The sequence below is a fragment of the Macaca thibetana genome, chromosome 19, assembly GCF_024542745.1.
Source record: "Macaca thibetana thibetana isolate TM-01 chromosome 19, ASM2454274v1, whole genome shotgun sequence".
Lineage (NCBI taxonomy): Eukaryota > Metazoa > Chordata > Mammalia > Primates > Cercopithecidae > Macaca > Macaca thibetana.
This window is the reverse complement of record NC_065596.1, coordinates 26987550-27004384: the sequence shown is the minus strand read 5'-3', so window position 1 is coordinate 27004384 and position 16835 is coordinate 26987550. Positions and strand designations below refer to the sequence as shown.

Below are 16835 nucleotides of genomic sequence, written 5' to 3'. Positions count from 1 at the left end.
TGCTTTGGTGCAAAAGTACAAGATACCAGGAGAGAAAATGGGGGTGGGGGGCACCTGAGCTCATGTAGGGGCTCAGGAAAGAGGGTCTCCAGAAGTGATGTCTGAGCTGAGACTGGAAGGATGAGCAGGCATGACTCAGGAGAAAAAGGAGGAGGGAGGAGAGGAGAGCATTCTGGGCCGGAGGAACAGCCTGTGCAAAGGCCCTAAGGTTTGGAGGGTGAGTGAGAAGGGGAGGGAGGCAGGAGCTTCACAGGGCCTGGTGAGCCATGCTAATGCCCTTGGCCTTTCTCCTAAGGATGCTGGGGAGCCTCAGAAGGGCTCTGAGAAGGGCAGAGACAGGAGGCATAAGTTGATTCGGAGGCCTGGCATGGTGGTTTCGCATCTGTATTGCCGTGCTTTAGGAGGCTGAGGTGGGAGGATCACTTGAGCCCAGAAGTTTGAGACCAGCCTGAATAACATAGTGGGACCCCATCCCTATTTTTAAAAAAATTATAGGCTGGGTGCCAGGGCTCACACCTGTCATCCTAGCACTTTGGGAAGCTGAGGTGGGTGGGTTGCTTGAACTCAGGAGCTTAAGACCAGCCTGGGCAACATGATGAAACTCCATCTCTACAAAAAATACAAAAAAAATTAGTCGGGCATGGTAGTGCATGCCTATAGTCCCACCTACTTGGGAGGCTCAGTCATGCACTCCAGCCTGCATGACAAAGCAAGACTTTATCTCAAAAAAATTTATATACATATATATATGTTGATTTGTATTTCAGAACATTCCTCCACATCTAGAAAAACCCCTAAGGCTTTAGAAACTGATGCATGTCCTATAGGATAACCTTCAAAGAAAAGCTATAATTATTTTTTCTTTTCTTTCTTTTTTTTTTGAGATAGAGTCTCGCTCTGTTGCCCAGACTGGGGTGCAATGGTCTCATCTCCGCTCATTGCAACCTCCGCCTCCCGGGTTCAAGTGATTCTCCTGCCTCGGCCTCCCAAGTGGCTCAGATTACAGGCATGCACCACCAAGCCTGGGTAATTTTTGTATTTTTAGTAGAGATGGGGTTTCGCCATGTTGGTCAGGCTGGTCTTGAACTCCCGACCTCAAGTCATCTGCCCACCTCGGCCTCCCAAAGTGCTGGGATTATAGGCGTGAGCCACTCACTGCGCCCGACCGAAAAGCTGTAATTTTAACTCTGCCTCACAATGTTGTCATGGATACCTCTGCATTCCTAAATGGTGAAAAGCTTCTATGACACATGATGGAGAAAAAAAGCCCTATCGTGATTTTCCCACGACACATCTATTAGAATGACTAAAAGTAACACCAAACCCAAACACCCAGACAATATGAAATGCTGGCACAGATGTGGAGCAACTGGAACCCAACCCTCATACATTGCTGATGGGAATGCAAAATGATACAGTCACTTTGGAAAACAGTTTGGCTGTTTCTTCTTTTTCTTTTTTTGGAAATGGAGTCTCCCTCTGTTGCCCAGGCTGGAGTACAGTGGCGTGATCTCGGCTCACTGCAACCTCCGCCTCCCAGGTTCAAGTGATTCTCCTGCCTCGGCCTCCTGAGTAGTTGGCACTACAGGCATGTACCACCACGCCCAGCTAATTTTTGTATTTTTAGTAGAGATGGGGTTTCACCATGTTGACCAGGCTGGTCCTGAACTCCTGATCTCAGGTGATCCACCCACCTTGGCCTCCCAAAGTGCTGGGATTACAGGCACGAGCCATTACACTCTTCCCTGACTGTTTCTTTCTTTCTTTTATTTTTTGACACAGAATCTCACTCTGTCACCCAGGCTAGAGTGCAGTGGTCTGATCTCAGCTCACTGCAACTTCCGCCTCCTGGGTTAAAGTGATTCTCGTGTCTTGGCCTCCCAAGCAACTGGGGTTACAAGCATATGCCACCACACCTGGCTAATTTTTGTATTTTTAATGGAGACGGTGTTTTGCCATGTTGGCCAGGCTGGTCTCAAACTCATGGCCTCAACTGATCCACCCTCCTCAGCCTCCCAAAGTGCTGGGCTTACAGGAGTGAGCCACCGCAGCCAGCCATGACAGTTTCTTAAATTAAATACACATTTACTGTATAACCCATCCATTCCAATCCTAGCTGTTTACCCAAGAGAAATGAAAACATGTGATCTCATAAAATCTTGTATGAGAATGTTTACAGTAGCTGGTTTTTTGTAATCACCCAAATTTGGAAACAGCCCAACATCTTCCAACTGGTGAAAGGATAAAAAAACTGTGCTCCATTCATACCATGGAATACTATTCACTATTTACAAAGGAACTACTGATATAAACCACAACATGGGCCAGGCGCGGTGGCTCACGTCTGTAATCCCAGCACCTTGGGAGGCTGAGGCGAGTGGATCACCTGAGGTCAGGAGTTGGAGACCAGCCTGGCCAACCTGGTGAAACTCCTTCTCTATTAAAAATATAAAAATTAGCTAGGCGTGTTGGTGCATGCCTGTAATCCCAGCTACTTGGGAGGCTGAGGCAGGAGAATCACTCGAACCTAGGAGGCAGAGGCTACAGTGAGCCAAGATTGCACCAGTGCACTCCTGGGCAACAGAATGAGACTCTGTCTCAAAAAAACAAAACAAAACAAGAAAGAAAAACCACAACAGGGAGGAAATTTAAATATATCATGCTAAGTATGAGCCAGGCCCAAACGGCTACATACTGTACGATTCCTTGTATGTGACCCTCTGGAAAAAGCAAAACTCTGGGTTCTGAGGACAGTGGTTGCCAGGGACATGGGAGTGTGGGAGGGGTTTACTACAAGAGAATATTTTTGTGTAAAAAATCATGGTAATGGCCGGATGTGGTGGCTCATGCCTATAATCCCAGCACTTTGGGAGGCTGAGGCGGGTGGATCACCTGAGGTCGGGAGTTCAAGACCAGCCTAGCCAACATGGTGAAACCCCGACTCTACTAAAAATACAAAAATTAGCTGGGCTTGATGGCGGGCACCTATAATCTCAGCTACTCAGGAGGCTGAAGCAGGAGAATTGCTTGAACCCAGGAGGTTGAGGTTGAAGTGAGCTGAGATCATGCCAGTGCACTCCAGCCTGAGTGACAAGGGCAAAACTCTGTCTCAAAAAAAGAAAAAAAAAAATCGTGGTAATTGTGTAACCACTATTACAATCACACTAATTGGTCAACAGCTGGATTATGATAGTGGTTACACAATTGCATGCATGTGTCAAAATTCACAGAACTGTGTACCATAAAGAGAATTTACTGCATGAAAACCATATATCTTTTTGTGTTTTTTTTTTTTGTTTGTTTGTTTTCAGGTTGTTTGTTTTTTTTTTTTTTTTTTTTTTTTTTTTTTTTTTTTTTTTGAGATTGGGTCTTAACTACTTTGCCCAGGCTGGTCTTCACCTCTGGGGCTCTAGCAATCCTCCTTCCTTGGCTTCCCAAAGGGCTGGGATTACAGGTGTGAGTCACTGCACTCAGCCATGGCAGTTTCTTACATTAAATACACACTTACTGTATAACCCATTCATTCCAATCCTAGCTGTTTACCCAAGAGAAATGAAAACATGTGATCTCATAAAATCTTGTATGAGAATGTTTACAGTAGCTGGTTTTTTGTAATCACCCAAACTTGGAAACAGCCCGATGTCTTCCAACTGGTGAAAGGATAAAAAAACTGTGCTCCAGTCACACCGTGGAATGCTATTCACTATTTACAAAGGAACTACTGATATAAACCACAACATGGGCCAGGTGCGGTGGCTCACGCCTGTAATCCTAGCACTTTGGGAGGCTGAGGCGGGTGGATCACCTGAGGTCAGGAGTTCGAGACCAGCCTGACCAACCTGGTGAAACTCCTTCTCTATTAAAAATATAAAAACTAGCTGGGCGTGTTGTTGCATGCCTGTAATTCCAGCTACTTGGGAGGCTGAAGCAGGAGAATGGCTTGAACCCGGGAGGCAGAGGTTGAACTAAGCCAAGATCGTGCCAGTGCTCTCCAGCCTGAGTGACAAGAGTAAAACTCTGTCTCAAAAAAAAAAAATTGTGGTAATTGTGTAACCACTATTACAATCACACTAATTGGTCAAAGCTGGATTGTGATAGTGGTTACACAATTGCATGCATGTGTCAAAAATTCATAGAACCGTGTACCATAAAGGGAATTTACCATATGCAAACCACATATATATCTTCTCGTGTGTGTGGGGTTTTTTTTTGGTTTGTTTTCAGGTTTTTTGGGTTTTTTTGAGAATGGGTCCTAACCACTTTGCCCAGGCTGGTCTTGAACCCTGAGGCTCTAGCAATCCTCCTCCCTTGGCCTCCCAAAGTTCTGGGATTACAGGAGTGAGCCACACATCAAATTTTAAAAAGCAAAAAAGACCCCATGATTCTGTTACATTTCTTATTTTAACTTGAATAGAGAGTCCTTCTGTTTGTTTGTTTGTTTGAGACAGAGTCTAACTCTGTTGCCGAGGTCAGAGTGCACTGACACAATCTAATCTCGGCTCACTGCAACCTCCACTTCCTGGGTTCAAATGATTCTCATGCCTCAGCCTCCTGAGTAGTTGGGATTACAGGCATGTGTTACCACACCCGGCTAATTTTTGGTATTACTGGTAGAGACAGCATTTCGTCATGTTGCCCAGGCTGGTCTCGAACTCCTGAGCTCAGGCAATCCGCCCACCTCAGCCTCCCAAAGTGCTAGGATTACAGGTATGAGCCACCATGCCAGGCCAAACAAAGAGCCCTTTTTAATTTGAATTAACGGTTCACTTAAGCAGAGGTTCATGCAATAAATAAATAAATAAATAAAATAATAAAAATTAACAGTACACACCCATACACATACCTGTGTCCATGCAGACACACACACCGGCATTTACATGGTGACACACATTCCTCATATGTGTACATGTCCACACTCCCTCACATACACTTATGCGTGATACACGTGCGTGCTCATATGCACACACACACACATACACCTGTCCACACGTGCCGATCAGGCCCACACACAGCCACTCCAACCCCTCCTCCTGCTTACCTGATTAAAAAATGGACACAGACGATACTCTCCGACTGGGGGCCCCGTCCCCCTGACACCACTGTGGCCTGGGTCTGGGTCCACAGGTAGCCACCGTTCCGGGCCAGGAAGCGATACTGCCCTGTTACTGCCTGGCCCTTGCTCAGCACTGAGGAGGGGGATCGGGAGGGGTCAGAGCCACCAAGGGGGCAACTGAGGAGAGAAAGATCTGGGGGCTGGGTATGAGGGGGTAGGGAAGGAGACAGTTCCCTGGGGCTTGGGGAGCAGGGAGCTGGTGTTGAGGTAGGGAGGGAGGGCATCCTGGGGTGTGGAGAGCTGGGGGGTCCTGGTGCTGGCTGGGGGCCATGCGGCAGCTGGCTCCACGCCTGGGGAAATGGGATACATACAGGTGTGGATGCTCTTGCTGACCGCATCGGAGTCCAGCGCGTGGATGTACTCGTAGGCGGAACAGCCGATCAGGTCATCGGGACTGTAGCCGGCCACTTCTGCGATCCTGGGGGTGGGGCAGAGTGGGGTCTGGTCAGGATGCTACTGGCTGAGAGGGAGGGTAGGTAGAGGGAAGTGGCAGCAGAGGACACGGGAACAAAGCCAGTAAGATGTCAAGAGACAGGATCGTAACCCAGAGAAAAGAAGTAAGAAACAGAGTAAGAGGAGTGCGGTGGGTTGAATAATGACCCCCAAAGATGTCTACATCCTAATTCCCAGAATCTGTAGATATGGTATCTTACATGGCAAAAGGGACTTTGCAGATATGATGACATTGGAAGTTTTTTTTTTGGTCGGAGTCTCGCCCTGTCACCCAGGCTGGAGTGCAGTGGCATGATCTCGGCTCACTGCAGGCTCCGCCTCCTGGGTTCACACCTTTCTCCTGCCTCAGCCACCCTAGTAGCTAGTAGGGGACTACAGGCGCCCGCAACCACGCCGGGCTAATATTTTTTGTATTTTTTTAGTAGAGATGGGGTTTCACCATGTTAGCCGGGATGGTCTCGATCTCCTGACCTCATGATCCACCTGCCTCCGCCTCCCAAAGTGCTGGGATTACAGGCGTGAGCCACTGTACCTGGCTGTTGCTTGTTTTCTGAGGCAGGCTCTCGTTCTGTCACCCAGGCTAGAGTGCAGTGGTGCAATCATGGCTCACCACAGACTTGACCTCCCAGGCTCAAGCAATCCCCCTGACTCAGCCTCCTGAGTAGCTGGGACTACAGGTGTGTACCCTGTCTGGCTACTTTTTACATTTTTTTTTTTTTGGTAGAAATGGGGTCTCACTATGTTGCCTAGTCTGGTCTTGAACCCCCGGCCTCAATCTTCCTGCCTTAGCCTCCCCAAGAGATGAGATTACAGGTGTCAGCCGCCTCGCCTGGCCTGCCTTAGTCTTGAGATGGGGAGATGGATGCAGGTGGGCCCTGCTCTAGGAGCTGGAAAAGGCATGGAAACAGATTCTTTCCTGGAGCCTCCAGAAGGAACACAGCCTTAATTTTGCCTGTAAGACTCATTACTAATTTATTTTTCTTTCTTTAAGATGGGGTCTCACTATGCTGTCCAGGCTGATCTGGAACTCCTGGCCTCAAGTCATCCTCCCGCCTTGATCTCCCAAAGTGCTGAGATTACAGGTGTGAGCCACCATACCTGGCCTAATTTCAAATTTCTGACCTCCAGAATGGTGAGACAGTGAGTTTGTATTGTTTGGAGCCACTGAGTTTGTGGTAATATATTACAGCAGTAATAAGGAACTAATACATGGAGATGGGAAGAAGAGCTAAGAAAAGAGAGAAAAAGAGACAACATGCATGACATAGCAGAGGAAGAGAGGGGAAGAAAAGAACACAAAAAGAAAGAGAAGAATGAAAATAAAGAGTAATGAGGATGATAGGCCAGGTGCAGGGGCTCACGCCTGTAATCCCAGCACTTTGGGAGGCCGAGGTGGGCGGATCACCTGAGGTCAGGAGTTCAAGACCAGCCTGGCCAAAATCGTAAAACCTCATCTCTACTAAAAATACAAAAAGTAGCCAGGCATTGTGGTAGGCGCCTGGGATCCCAGATACTCAGGAGGCTGAGGGAGGAGAATCACTTGAACCCGGGAGGTGGACGTTGCAGTGAGCCAAGATCCTGCCACTGCACTCCAGCCTGGGCGACAGAGCAAGAACAACAACAAAGTAAGGATGACAATAATGATTTAAAAATTAGACACTTGTGCTTTGCACTGGGAAACTCACTGAGCTGCTCAGAATGACCGTACAAGGCAGGTTCTATTATGATTCCACAGGATAGGTGAGGAAATTGCGGCACAGAGAGTTGAAGTCATTTGGCTAAGGATATGCAGCCAAGACCAACACCCAACCAGGCTGAATCCAGAGTCACCGTTCCTACACACGACACCAGGGCGAGGGATAAGACAGAAGAAGGAAGAGAAGGACAGAAGGAAGAGAGTTGAAGAGAAAAAGAGATGAAAGGAAGGATAGAGGGCGAACAAATAACAGTTTATTTTATTTATCATTATTATTTTTTTAGAGACAGCGTCTCATTCTGTTGCCCAGGCTGGAGTGCAATGGTGCAATCATGGCTAACTGCAGCCTCAACCTCCTGGGCTCAAGTATTCTTCCCACCTCAGCCTTCTGTGTGGCTGGGACCAAAGGCATGTGCCACCCGCCAAGCTAATTTTTTTTTTTTTGAGACGGAGTCTTGTTCTGTCACTCAGGCTGGAGTGCAAAGGAGCAATCTCAGCTCACTGTAACCTCTGCCTCCCCAGCTCAAGCGATTCTCCTGTCTCAGTCTCCCGAGTAGCTGGGATTACAGGCATGCACCACCACGCCCAGCTAATTTTTGTATTTTTAGTAGAGACGAGGTTTCATCATGTTGGCCAGGCTGGTCTTGAACTCCTGACCTCAGGTGATCCACCCACCTTGGCCTCCCAAAGTGCTGGGATTACAGGCAGGAGCCACCGTGCCCAGCCCCGCCTGGCTAATTTTTTTGTAGAGACGGGGTCTCCGTATATTGTCCAAGGTGGTCTTGAACTCCTGGTCTCAAGCAATTCTCCCATATTGGCCTCCCTAAGTGCTGGTATTGCAGGTGTGAGCCACTGGGCCTGGCTTAATGACAATTTATCGAGTGCTTCCTGTGCTCTGGCACCATACTAACTGCTTGACACAAATTGACTCATTTAAGAAAAGGGACAAAGAGAGATAGACCCTAAGAGAAAGACTCAGAGACAGAGAGAGAACGAAAGATAAAAGGAGGCTGGGTGCGGTGGCTCATGCCTGTAATCCCAACACTTTGGGAGGCCGAGGCGGGAGGATGGCTTGAGCCCAGGAGTTTGAGAGCAGTCTGGGCAAATGGCAAGACAGCATTTTTACGAAAAAAGAAAAGATATAAAAGACACACAGAAAATTCAGAGACAGGCAGGCACACACAGAGAGAAAGATGGATGAAGTGAGAGAGACAGAGGAGTGAGAGAAATGTGGGGGTGTGGAGGTGGGGAGGACAGCACACTTGAACCTGGGCAGAGGGAAGTGGGCCCCTGCCCACCTGTCATCACAGTAGGTGAACTTCATGTCCAGGCTGTGGCGGCTGAGGAAGGCCCCCCGGCCCAGCGGGGGCTCCAGGCTGCCTGGGTGGGGGATGGCTTCGCAGATGAGCACCAGGCACTGCAGTGGTGGCTCTGAGTCGGGGCTCCCAGCTGGAGAAGTCTGTGCAGGGGGCTTGTAGGCCCTCATATGTCCAGAGCAATGCAGCACCTGGGGGCCGAGAAGCGGGGACAAGGCAGTGGTGCCTCCGGGCCTGAGACCACCCATGAGGCTGAAAGATGCATCCTGTGGGCCCATCAGGGAGCTGAGATTCCAACCCCAAGAAGACTCCAGGTTCAAAGGGGCTGAGGATCCCCAGCCCCAGGCCCATAGGAACCCCTCCTAAGAGAGTTTACAGGAGCCCCAGGTCCCAACTCCACAGACACCCATGCTCCTCGATGCACTGAGGACCCACTAGACCTGACCTGAGTGAGCCCCGCACAGTCCCCAGGCCAGGAGATGCCTGGACTCCAGCACCCTTCGAGATCTTTCGGGGCTCACACCCAGCCCCAGCAGCCCTGGCAGCCCCAGCATCCACGCCCTCCTCTGGCCCGGCCCCGCGCACCTTCCAGGTGGCCGCCTTGAGGTTGAGGGTGCGCCCGCGGCTGGTGAGCGTACTCTTCATGCGCAAGGAGAAGCACCGCTCTGTGGGGGCCTCCACCTTCCTCCTGGACAGGGCTGGGGAGGCCCGGGGGCAGGGGGGAGGTCACAGGCAGTTGCACACAGGCCCAGTGCCCTCCGGCACCCTGGCTGCTCAGGCCTCTGGAAGGTCTGAACCTTCCAGAGAGGGTTCAGACCCTCTCTGGAACCAGAGAGGATCCCCCAGGGGTAGTATGTGTCCCCTCAGACCCCCCAGGGCAGGGCTGTGTCCCGTCAGACCCCCCAGGGCAGGGCCATCTCTCCTCTTCCTACTTGTCTTTGTCTGGTGTTCCAGAGGAGGAGGGGATATGCTGAGGGAGGGGTGGAGCCTCAGCTTCCTCCTCTGTGTGGTGAGGACAGACGCTTCTGGGGAACTCACTCTGTTGGGGGGTCAGGGCGTCCTGAAGCTCCTCTTGGTCACAGGGGTGGATGAAATCAAAGATGCTGTGTCCGATGAGCTCCAGCTGCCGGGGATGAGAGGGGTTGGGGTCTACCAGGGCCTCTCACCCATCTCCTCCATCCCATCCTCATTCCCCTGCTCCAGTTCGCCGGCCTGATTGATTTCACCAGTCTCCCCATTCATGTATCCATCCATTTGTCCATCCATCCATCCATCCACTCAGCAAGCATTTATTCAGCACGTACCAAGTGCCAGGCCCTCATCTATCTATCTATCTATCTATCTATCTATCTATCTATCTATCTATCTATCCATCCATCCATCCATTATCTATCTATCTATCTATCTATCATCTATCTATCTATCTATCTATCTATCTATCTATCTATCTATCTATCTATTTTTTGAGATGGGTCGTGCTCTGTTGCACAGGCTGGAGTGCAGTGGTGCAGTGGTGCGATCATAACTTCCTGCAGCCTCAACCTCCTGGGCTCAAGCAATCTGATCCTCCCACCTCAGCCTCCTCAGTAGCTGGGACTACAGTCACACGCCATCACACCTGGATATATATATATATATATATATATATATATATATATATAGAAAATGGAGTCTCGCTCTGTTGCCCAGGCTGGAGTGCAATGGCACAATCTTGGCTCATTGCAACCTCCGCCTCCCTGGTTCAAGCGATTCTCCCACCTCAGCCTCCCGAGTGGCTGGGATTATAGGCATGTGCCACCATACCCGGCTACTTTTTGTATTTTTAGTAGTGGTGGGGTTTCACCATATTGGCCAGGCTGGTCTCAAACTCCTGACTCAAGTGATCTGCCTGCCTTGGCCTCCCAAAGTGCTGGGATTATAGGCGTGAGCCACCACATCCAGCTTTCGGCTAATTTTAAAAAAATTTTTTTGTAGAGATGGGGGTCTCACCATGTTGCCCAGGCTGGTCTCAAACTCCCGAGCTCAAGCAATCCTCCCACCTTGGCCTCCCAAAGTACTGGAATTATACGTGGGAGCTACCGCACCTGGCTCTTCTAAATGGTATGGACACAGTGACCACACACACAAATCCCTGCCTTGAAGAGCTTACTGGCCAGTGGGGTGAGACAGACAGTGAATGAAAGAACAGATAATAACAATATAACAAGTAACAAAAGAAAACAAAAGAAGGACAAGGTGACGCAATGATGGGAGGCTGCTTTAGAGACAGTGGTCTAGACAGTTTCTTTGAAGAGGTGACATTTAAAAAGACTGCTGAACAAAGCAAGTGAGGAGGCCTTGTGGCCCCCTGCAGTAAGAGTATTCCAGAAAGAGGGAACAGTAAGCGCAAGGCCCTGAGATGAGACTCCATTCAAATCACACTTGTCTGGCAGGCCGAAAACCCAACTCTTCATTTCAGTTTAGGAAATGAGCCTGGTGCTGGGAGGGGACACAGATGAAGGTGGACCCTATTGGCTCACCATGTGAATGGTGCTGGTGCTGGTGAATAGGGAAAGAGGGCGATCTCGCTCCTCTGACAACATCTCTTGTAGCTGGAGTCGAATCCTGGCTGTGCCACTTCCTAGCTTTGGGACCTCAGGACATTCATCTCTCTGGGTCCAAAAAGCTCACTCACACTGACAGAGAAATTGGTACCAGGAGTGGGGTAAGCAGGCAGAGAAAAGGAACAGATACCAACTATTGCGCCCATTTATTTGAGATTAAAAAAAAAAAGAATGGGAACTGTCTTGTAGGCCTTGCTGTAAGGATGAATTAAAGTTAGTTCTACTTTCTACGCTCGCTTAGGCAGCACGTATGCTAAAAATTGGAATAACACAGAGAAGATTAGCATGGCCTCTGTGCAAGGATGATACGCAAATGCATGAAGCCTTCCATGTTAATTTAAAAAGTAAATTTTACTTTCTAAATGTCTCTTGTTCTTATCTTTCCATCCCCATGGCCCCTGCCACTGTTCCTCTTCTCCCACCTGAGATTGGCATCTACCCATTGCTGATCTCTCAACCTCTGATCTCACTCCCTCCAAATCTACCTCCATGCTGTACCTAGAGGATCTTTAAAAAATGTAAATCTGATTCTACCTCTCTGGCACAACCTCTCCACTGCTTAAACTCCTTCTATAGCTCCCCAGGGTCCTGGAGATAAAGCTAAGTTCGCCTTACATTTGGCCACAGGCTACCCTGATGACCTCTCTAGCCTTTTGTCTCTCAGCTTCTCCTATTGCACTCTGCACCTAGGAGGATAAACTTTTGTTTGTTTGTTTGTTTGTTTGTTTTTGAGACTGGATCTTGCTCTGTCACCCAGGCTGTAGTGTACTGGTGCAATCTTGGCTTACTGCAACTTCCACCTCCCAGGCTCACATGATCCTCCCACCCCAGCCTCCCAAGTAGCTGGGACCACAGGCGTGTGCCAGCACATCTGGCGAAATTTTTGTATTTTTGGTGGAGACAGGGTTTTGCCATGTTGCCCAGGTGAAACACTGAACTCCTGAACTTAAGCTATCCTCCCATCTTGGCCATTCAAAGTGCTAGAATTACAGGTGTGAGCCACTGCCCATGGCCAACTTCTTTATTTCCCCAAATTATCCTGTTTCTTTCTCACCTCTTGGCCTTTGCCTCCTCTGTTCCCTCTGCCATGTACATTCCTGACCTTCACTGATCCCATCCATTCTCCATACCCCTTTGACCAGCTAAGTTCTTCAGATTTCAGCTCAGACGTCTTCTCCTCCAGGAAGCCCTCCATTCCCACCCAGGCTGGGTCAGGTACACCCCACCCCTGTGCTCCCACAGCCCCCTAGACTGTCCCATCCCAGACCTGACCATTCTGGGTCTTCCTGTCTAGTGACATACCTATATCCCCTTTGTACTGTGAGTCCCATAAAGGTAGGGCTATGGCTGTCCTGGTCACCACTGTATCCCCAGCATCACCAGTACAGGGCCAGGCACAGAGCCAGGAGCTCCTCTCACCTGACTGAGGCCCAGGTGTTTGCTGACATTCTCCGACAGGTAAGCCATGTCTCCCTCGGTGGTGAGCACCATGACGAAGCCCTCCAGGGCCTTCAGGTAGCAGGCATCCAGTGGTTCTCCCCCTGCTCCCACCTGGTTCCACTCCCCTGGTGCCCGGGGCAGGGGGGATGGGGGCATCTCTAGTCAGTTATGGACTGAATTATGAACTGGCCCTGGGCTAGCCTCCCTCTGCCTTGCCTCATTCAGAGAAACTTACATGCACCCCCGAGGGAGTGGGGGTACATCCTAGTGACCTGGATTCTCAAGGAAGAAAGCAGGACTAAGAAGCGCTGGAATTAGAAGCAGGGCCTCCCGGGGGGCAGAATTCTAAGGAAGTAGGAGTCTCCCAAGGGAACGGAATTCTAAGGATGTGGGTGGGCCTCCTAGGAGGACAGAATTCTAAGTGGATGGAACTCCCCAGGGTCAAAATATGAAGGGGCCAGGGCCTAGGGGGAATTGTAATACAGAGCTGATGGGGAAGCCTCGAAGGGGTTCAACACTCATGGAGGGCAGGATGTTCCAGAGGGACAGAACTCCAGAGAAGCAGGGGCTCCCAGAGGACAGACTTCTAAGGGGGTAAAGCCTCCAAGAAAAGTAAAATTCTGTGGGGCAAGTCAAATGGGCAGAGCCTCCCAGAGAATAACACTACCTCCCCCGCTTTCAGGGTCCTGGGATTCCACGGGGTTTATGTGTGAGTGTATGTGTGTGTGTGCGTGCGTGGCAAAGCCCGCTGCACGGTGCAATTCTAACTGGGTGGAAATTCAAGGAGATGCCTACTAAAAGAACAAGTGATGTAGAACTAGAGGGGTGGGGAAGGGACAAGGGACTCTCAGGTTCAGCAATGAAAAGTTGGGCGACGTGGCCTCCCAGTAGATGTATTATGAGACCAGGGCCTATCCATCTGGGAGAGTCCCCGAGAGGATGAAATCCTAAGGATTGAAGGGTTAGGGGATTCTCTGCGAGTCCTAAGGAGGCGGGGCTTCCAAAGGGCACGTTCCAGAGGGCGGGGCCTCACAAGTGATCGACTTCTAAGGGGGTGGGACTCCCAGCACGCCAGTAACTCAAAGGGGGCGGGGTATCCCCTGGGAAGTGGGATTCCAGGGGGGTGGGGCTCCGCCGAGAAGACGTCCACCAGGGGGCGGGGCTTTGTCAGAATGCGGCTTCCCGGAGGAGGGGCCTCCATGGGATGTGGGCGGGGCCTGGCCAAGACGGGTATTCCCACGGGCGGGGCTCACCTGCGGTGCAGAGGCGGTGCATGCGCAGGTAGCTGATGGTGAGGCGCATGATGGAAGCCTTGTCCAGGTGGGCGCTGACGCCGCGTGCGAAGGGCAGCGTGTGGGCCAGCTGGTACAGCACCTCGGTCTCCTGGCTGCGCCGGCTGCGGGCCGCATCCCGGGACTTCTCCTTGCGCAGCTCGGTGGTCGACCTGAGAGCATGGGCAGCGTTCACTGGTGGTGACTCGGGAAAGACAAGAGGAGGACGGGACGAGCACCTGGGGAGCTGCCACCTGGGGCTGGGGCTCGTGGAGGGCTGGACCGCAGCTGCGCAGGCCTCGATGTGTGGCCCTGTCGAGTTGGCGGCGCTTTCTGGGCCTGGGACGGCTACACTGTGGAGCCCTCCTAGCCCTGAATTTACCTGTGGTCTTGCCAGTCCATGCTGCCTCCTGCGCCTCGCTCCTCTCTGTGGCGCGCCTAGAGCCGCTCTGTCCCCTCCCTGACTTATCTGCAGTTTATTTCCCGGGCTAGGGACGCCTAGGGGACAGGGAGGGCCTCTGCTGGGAGGGGGCTGGCTGAGCTGGCCCAGGGCCAGAGAAGGGAGGGCCCACGAAGGAGAGGCCTAAAGCCTCCCAGGCCCCCTGCCCTACAGTTTCCCAGAATCTCCTCCTCTGCCCTTTCACTTCAACTGAGCCATCCTGTGAATCTTGGAACATAGATCTCAAAGTCTAACGACGAACCACGAACAGGGGCCCTAAGAGGGGCAGGGACCCGCCAGGGTGACACAGCAAAGCAACCTGTTCTGTTTACCACTCACCCTGCCCTGTAATCCACTTCAAATACCTACATTTTGCATGTGGGGTTGGAAGAATAAGTGTCGTTTTATGAGAAATATCTGCCACTTATCCAGCTTTTACTATTTTGTCACTCCTGGTGCCAAGCGTGAAACTTACGTTAACCCGTCTAATGCTCAGTCAACCCAGAAGGAAGTTGATAACGCCCCATTGAACAGATGAGGACACGGAGGATCAGACAGGTGCAGTGCCTGCCCACAAATAGGGAAGCCTGCCTTTAAACAATAGTCTACCTAAACTCTCAAATTTTCTCTCTCTATGGGCCTGGGTTTATGTCCAGGATTTTAGCTCTTCTCCCTGTTTCTGCCACTGTCTTCAAAATCAAACTCCAGGTCTGTCTGAACCTAAAGTTTTTTTTTTTTTCTTTTCTTTTCCTTTCTTTTCTTTTTTCTTTTCTTCTCTTTCTTTTTTTCGAGACAGGCTCTCACTCTGTTGCCCAGGCTGGAGTGCAATGGCATGAATATGGCTCACTGCAGCCTCAACATCTTAGGCTCAGGCCATCCTCCAGCCTCAGCCTCTTTATGTAGCTGGGACCACAGGTGTGCACCAGCACACCCAGCTAATTTTTGTATTTTTTGTAGTGACAGTGTGTCATTTTGTTGTCCAGGCTGGTCTTGAACTCCTGAACTCAAGTGATCCTCCCACCTTGGCCTCTCCAAATTCCGGGATTACAGGTGTGAGCCACCACGCCCGGCTTCTTTACTTTCATATAAAATTACAGCCGGAAGCGGCTATAATTTGGAGGGTGAGACAGGATCACTTGAACCCAGGTTCAAGGTTACAGTGAGCTATGCTTGTGCCCCTGCACTCCAGCCTGGGCGACAGCTGTCTCTAAAAAAAAGACAAAAAACAGGCCGGGCGCGGTGGCTCACGCCTGTAATCCCAGCACTTTGGGAGGCCGAGGCCGGTGGATCACGAGGTCAGGAGATCGAGACCATTCTGGCTAACCAGTGAAACCCTGTCTCTACTAAAAATACGAAAAATTAGCCGGGCGTGGTGGCGGGTGCCTTGTAGTCCCAGCTACTGGAAAGGCTGAGGCGGGAGAATCGCTTGAACCTGGGAGGCGGAGGTTGCAGTGAGCCAAGATCTTGCCACTGCACTCCAGCCTGGATGACAGAGCAAGACTCCGTCTCAAAAAAAAAAACAAAAAACAAAAACACAAACAAAAACAGAAACCGAAAAAAACAAAACAGACAAAAAACAAATTAGCAAAAATAGAAAAAATAAAAAATTATTACATGATGTATTACATCTAGTATATTGTATATATAGTCTAGTGTAGTATATTATATATATAGTCTCATCCACATTTAGAATATTGATAAATATTACCATTAGTAAGAGGCAGCTGTCATTTGCTAAGCATTTGTGTGCTTGCTACTGTACTATGTATTTTATATGTATTCATCCAATCCTCAGTGGACCCCTAGGAGGGAGGCATTCTATTTTTTATTTATTTTTTTAATTTTTAATTTTTTTTTTTTTTTTTGAGATGGAGTTTCCCTCTGTCGTCCAGGCTGGAGTATAATGGCACGATCTCGGCTCACTGCAACCTCTGCCTCCCGGGTTCAATTCTCCTCCCTCAGCCTCCCGAGTAGCTGGGATTACAGGCCTTTGCCACCATGCCCGGCTAATTTTTGTATTTTTAGTAGAGACGGGGTTTCGCCATGTTGGCCAGGCTGGTCTCGAACTCCTGACCTCAAGTGATCTGCCCACCTCAGCCTCCCAAAGTGCTGGGATTACAGGCGTGAGCCACCGTGCCCGGCGGAGGGGGACATTTTAAACTTCCACTTTACAATGGGGAGACTGAGACTGAAAGGTGAAGTCCTTGCCCAAGAAGCCCCAAAGCCAACAACTGGCAGAGCTGGGATTTGAATCTGGGCAGTGAGTTTCAGGCTTTTTCTCATCCCCTCCTTGGGACCCATCTGAGGGAAGCAGAACCTCTAGGAGGGGTCACTGTCCCTTCCTAAATTCAAGAGCAGAGGCAGCTTCTGGGGTGGCATCAACCCCAGCCTCGGGCAAGAGACCTGTAGCCCCACCACCCAGGGCGAGGGGATATTTTCCTGTCTGGAGGCAGAAGGAAAATAAAATCCTCAGTACAGCAGGGTGGGAGGCACAGAAGAGGGCA

General features: G+C 50.3%; 2 protein-coding genes and 1 non-coding gene across 14 annotated transcripts in view; 2 read left to right on the top strand and 1 right to left on the bottom strand.

Moving 5' to 3' along the window:
• CCDC8 (coiled-coil domain containing 8) overlaps positions 1-16835 on the top strand; it is a 323648-nt gene that overhangs the window by 92704 nt on the left and 214109 nt on the right. The gene's annotated exons all lie outside the window — the stretch shown is intronic.
• HIF3A (hypoxia inducible factor 3 subunit alpha) overlaps positions 1-16835 on the bottom strand; it is a 47958-nt gene that overhangs the window by 26943 nt on the left and 4180 nt on the right. For 6 of the 12 annotated variants that reach the window (XM_050772071.1, XM_050772076.1, XM_050772079.1 and 3 more), the window contains exons 2-8: positions 13875-14065; positions 12601-12746; positions 9617-9701; positions 9164-9276; positions 8561-8769; positions 5425-5531; positions 5039-5186 (exon numbers count right to left, since the gene is read on the bottom strand). In XM_050772071.1, coding sequence (XP_050628028.1) covers positions 5039-5186; positions 5425-5531; positions 8561-8769; positions 9164-9276; positions 9617-9701; positions 12601-12746; positions 13875-14065 — 999 coding nt within the window. Of the gene's footprint in view, positions 1-5038; positions 5187-5424; positions 5532-8560; positions 8770-9163; positions 9277-9616; positions 9702-12600; positions 12747-13874; positions 14066-14274; positions 14920-16835 lie in introns of those variants that run through there. The other 6 variants (XM_050772074.1, XM_050772080.1, XM_050772081.1 and 3 more) reach the window with 4 other exon arrangements.
• LOC126943646 (U6 spliceosomal RNA) lies at positions 11415-11518 on the top strand. Its single transcript, XR_007721790.1, has one exon. It is a non-coding gene; the product is annotated as a U6 spliceosomal RNA (small nuclear RNA).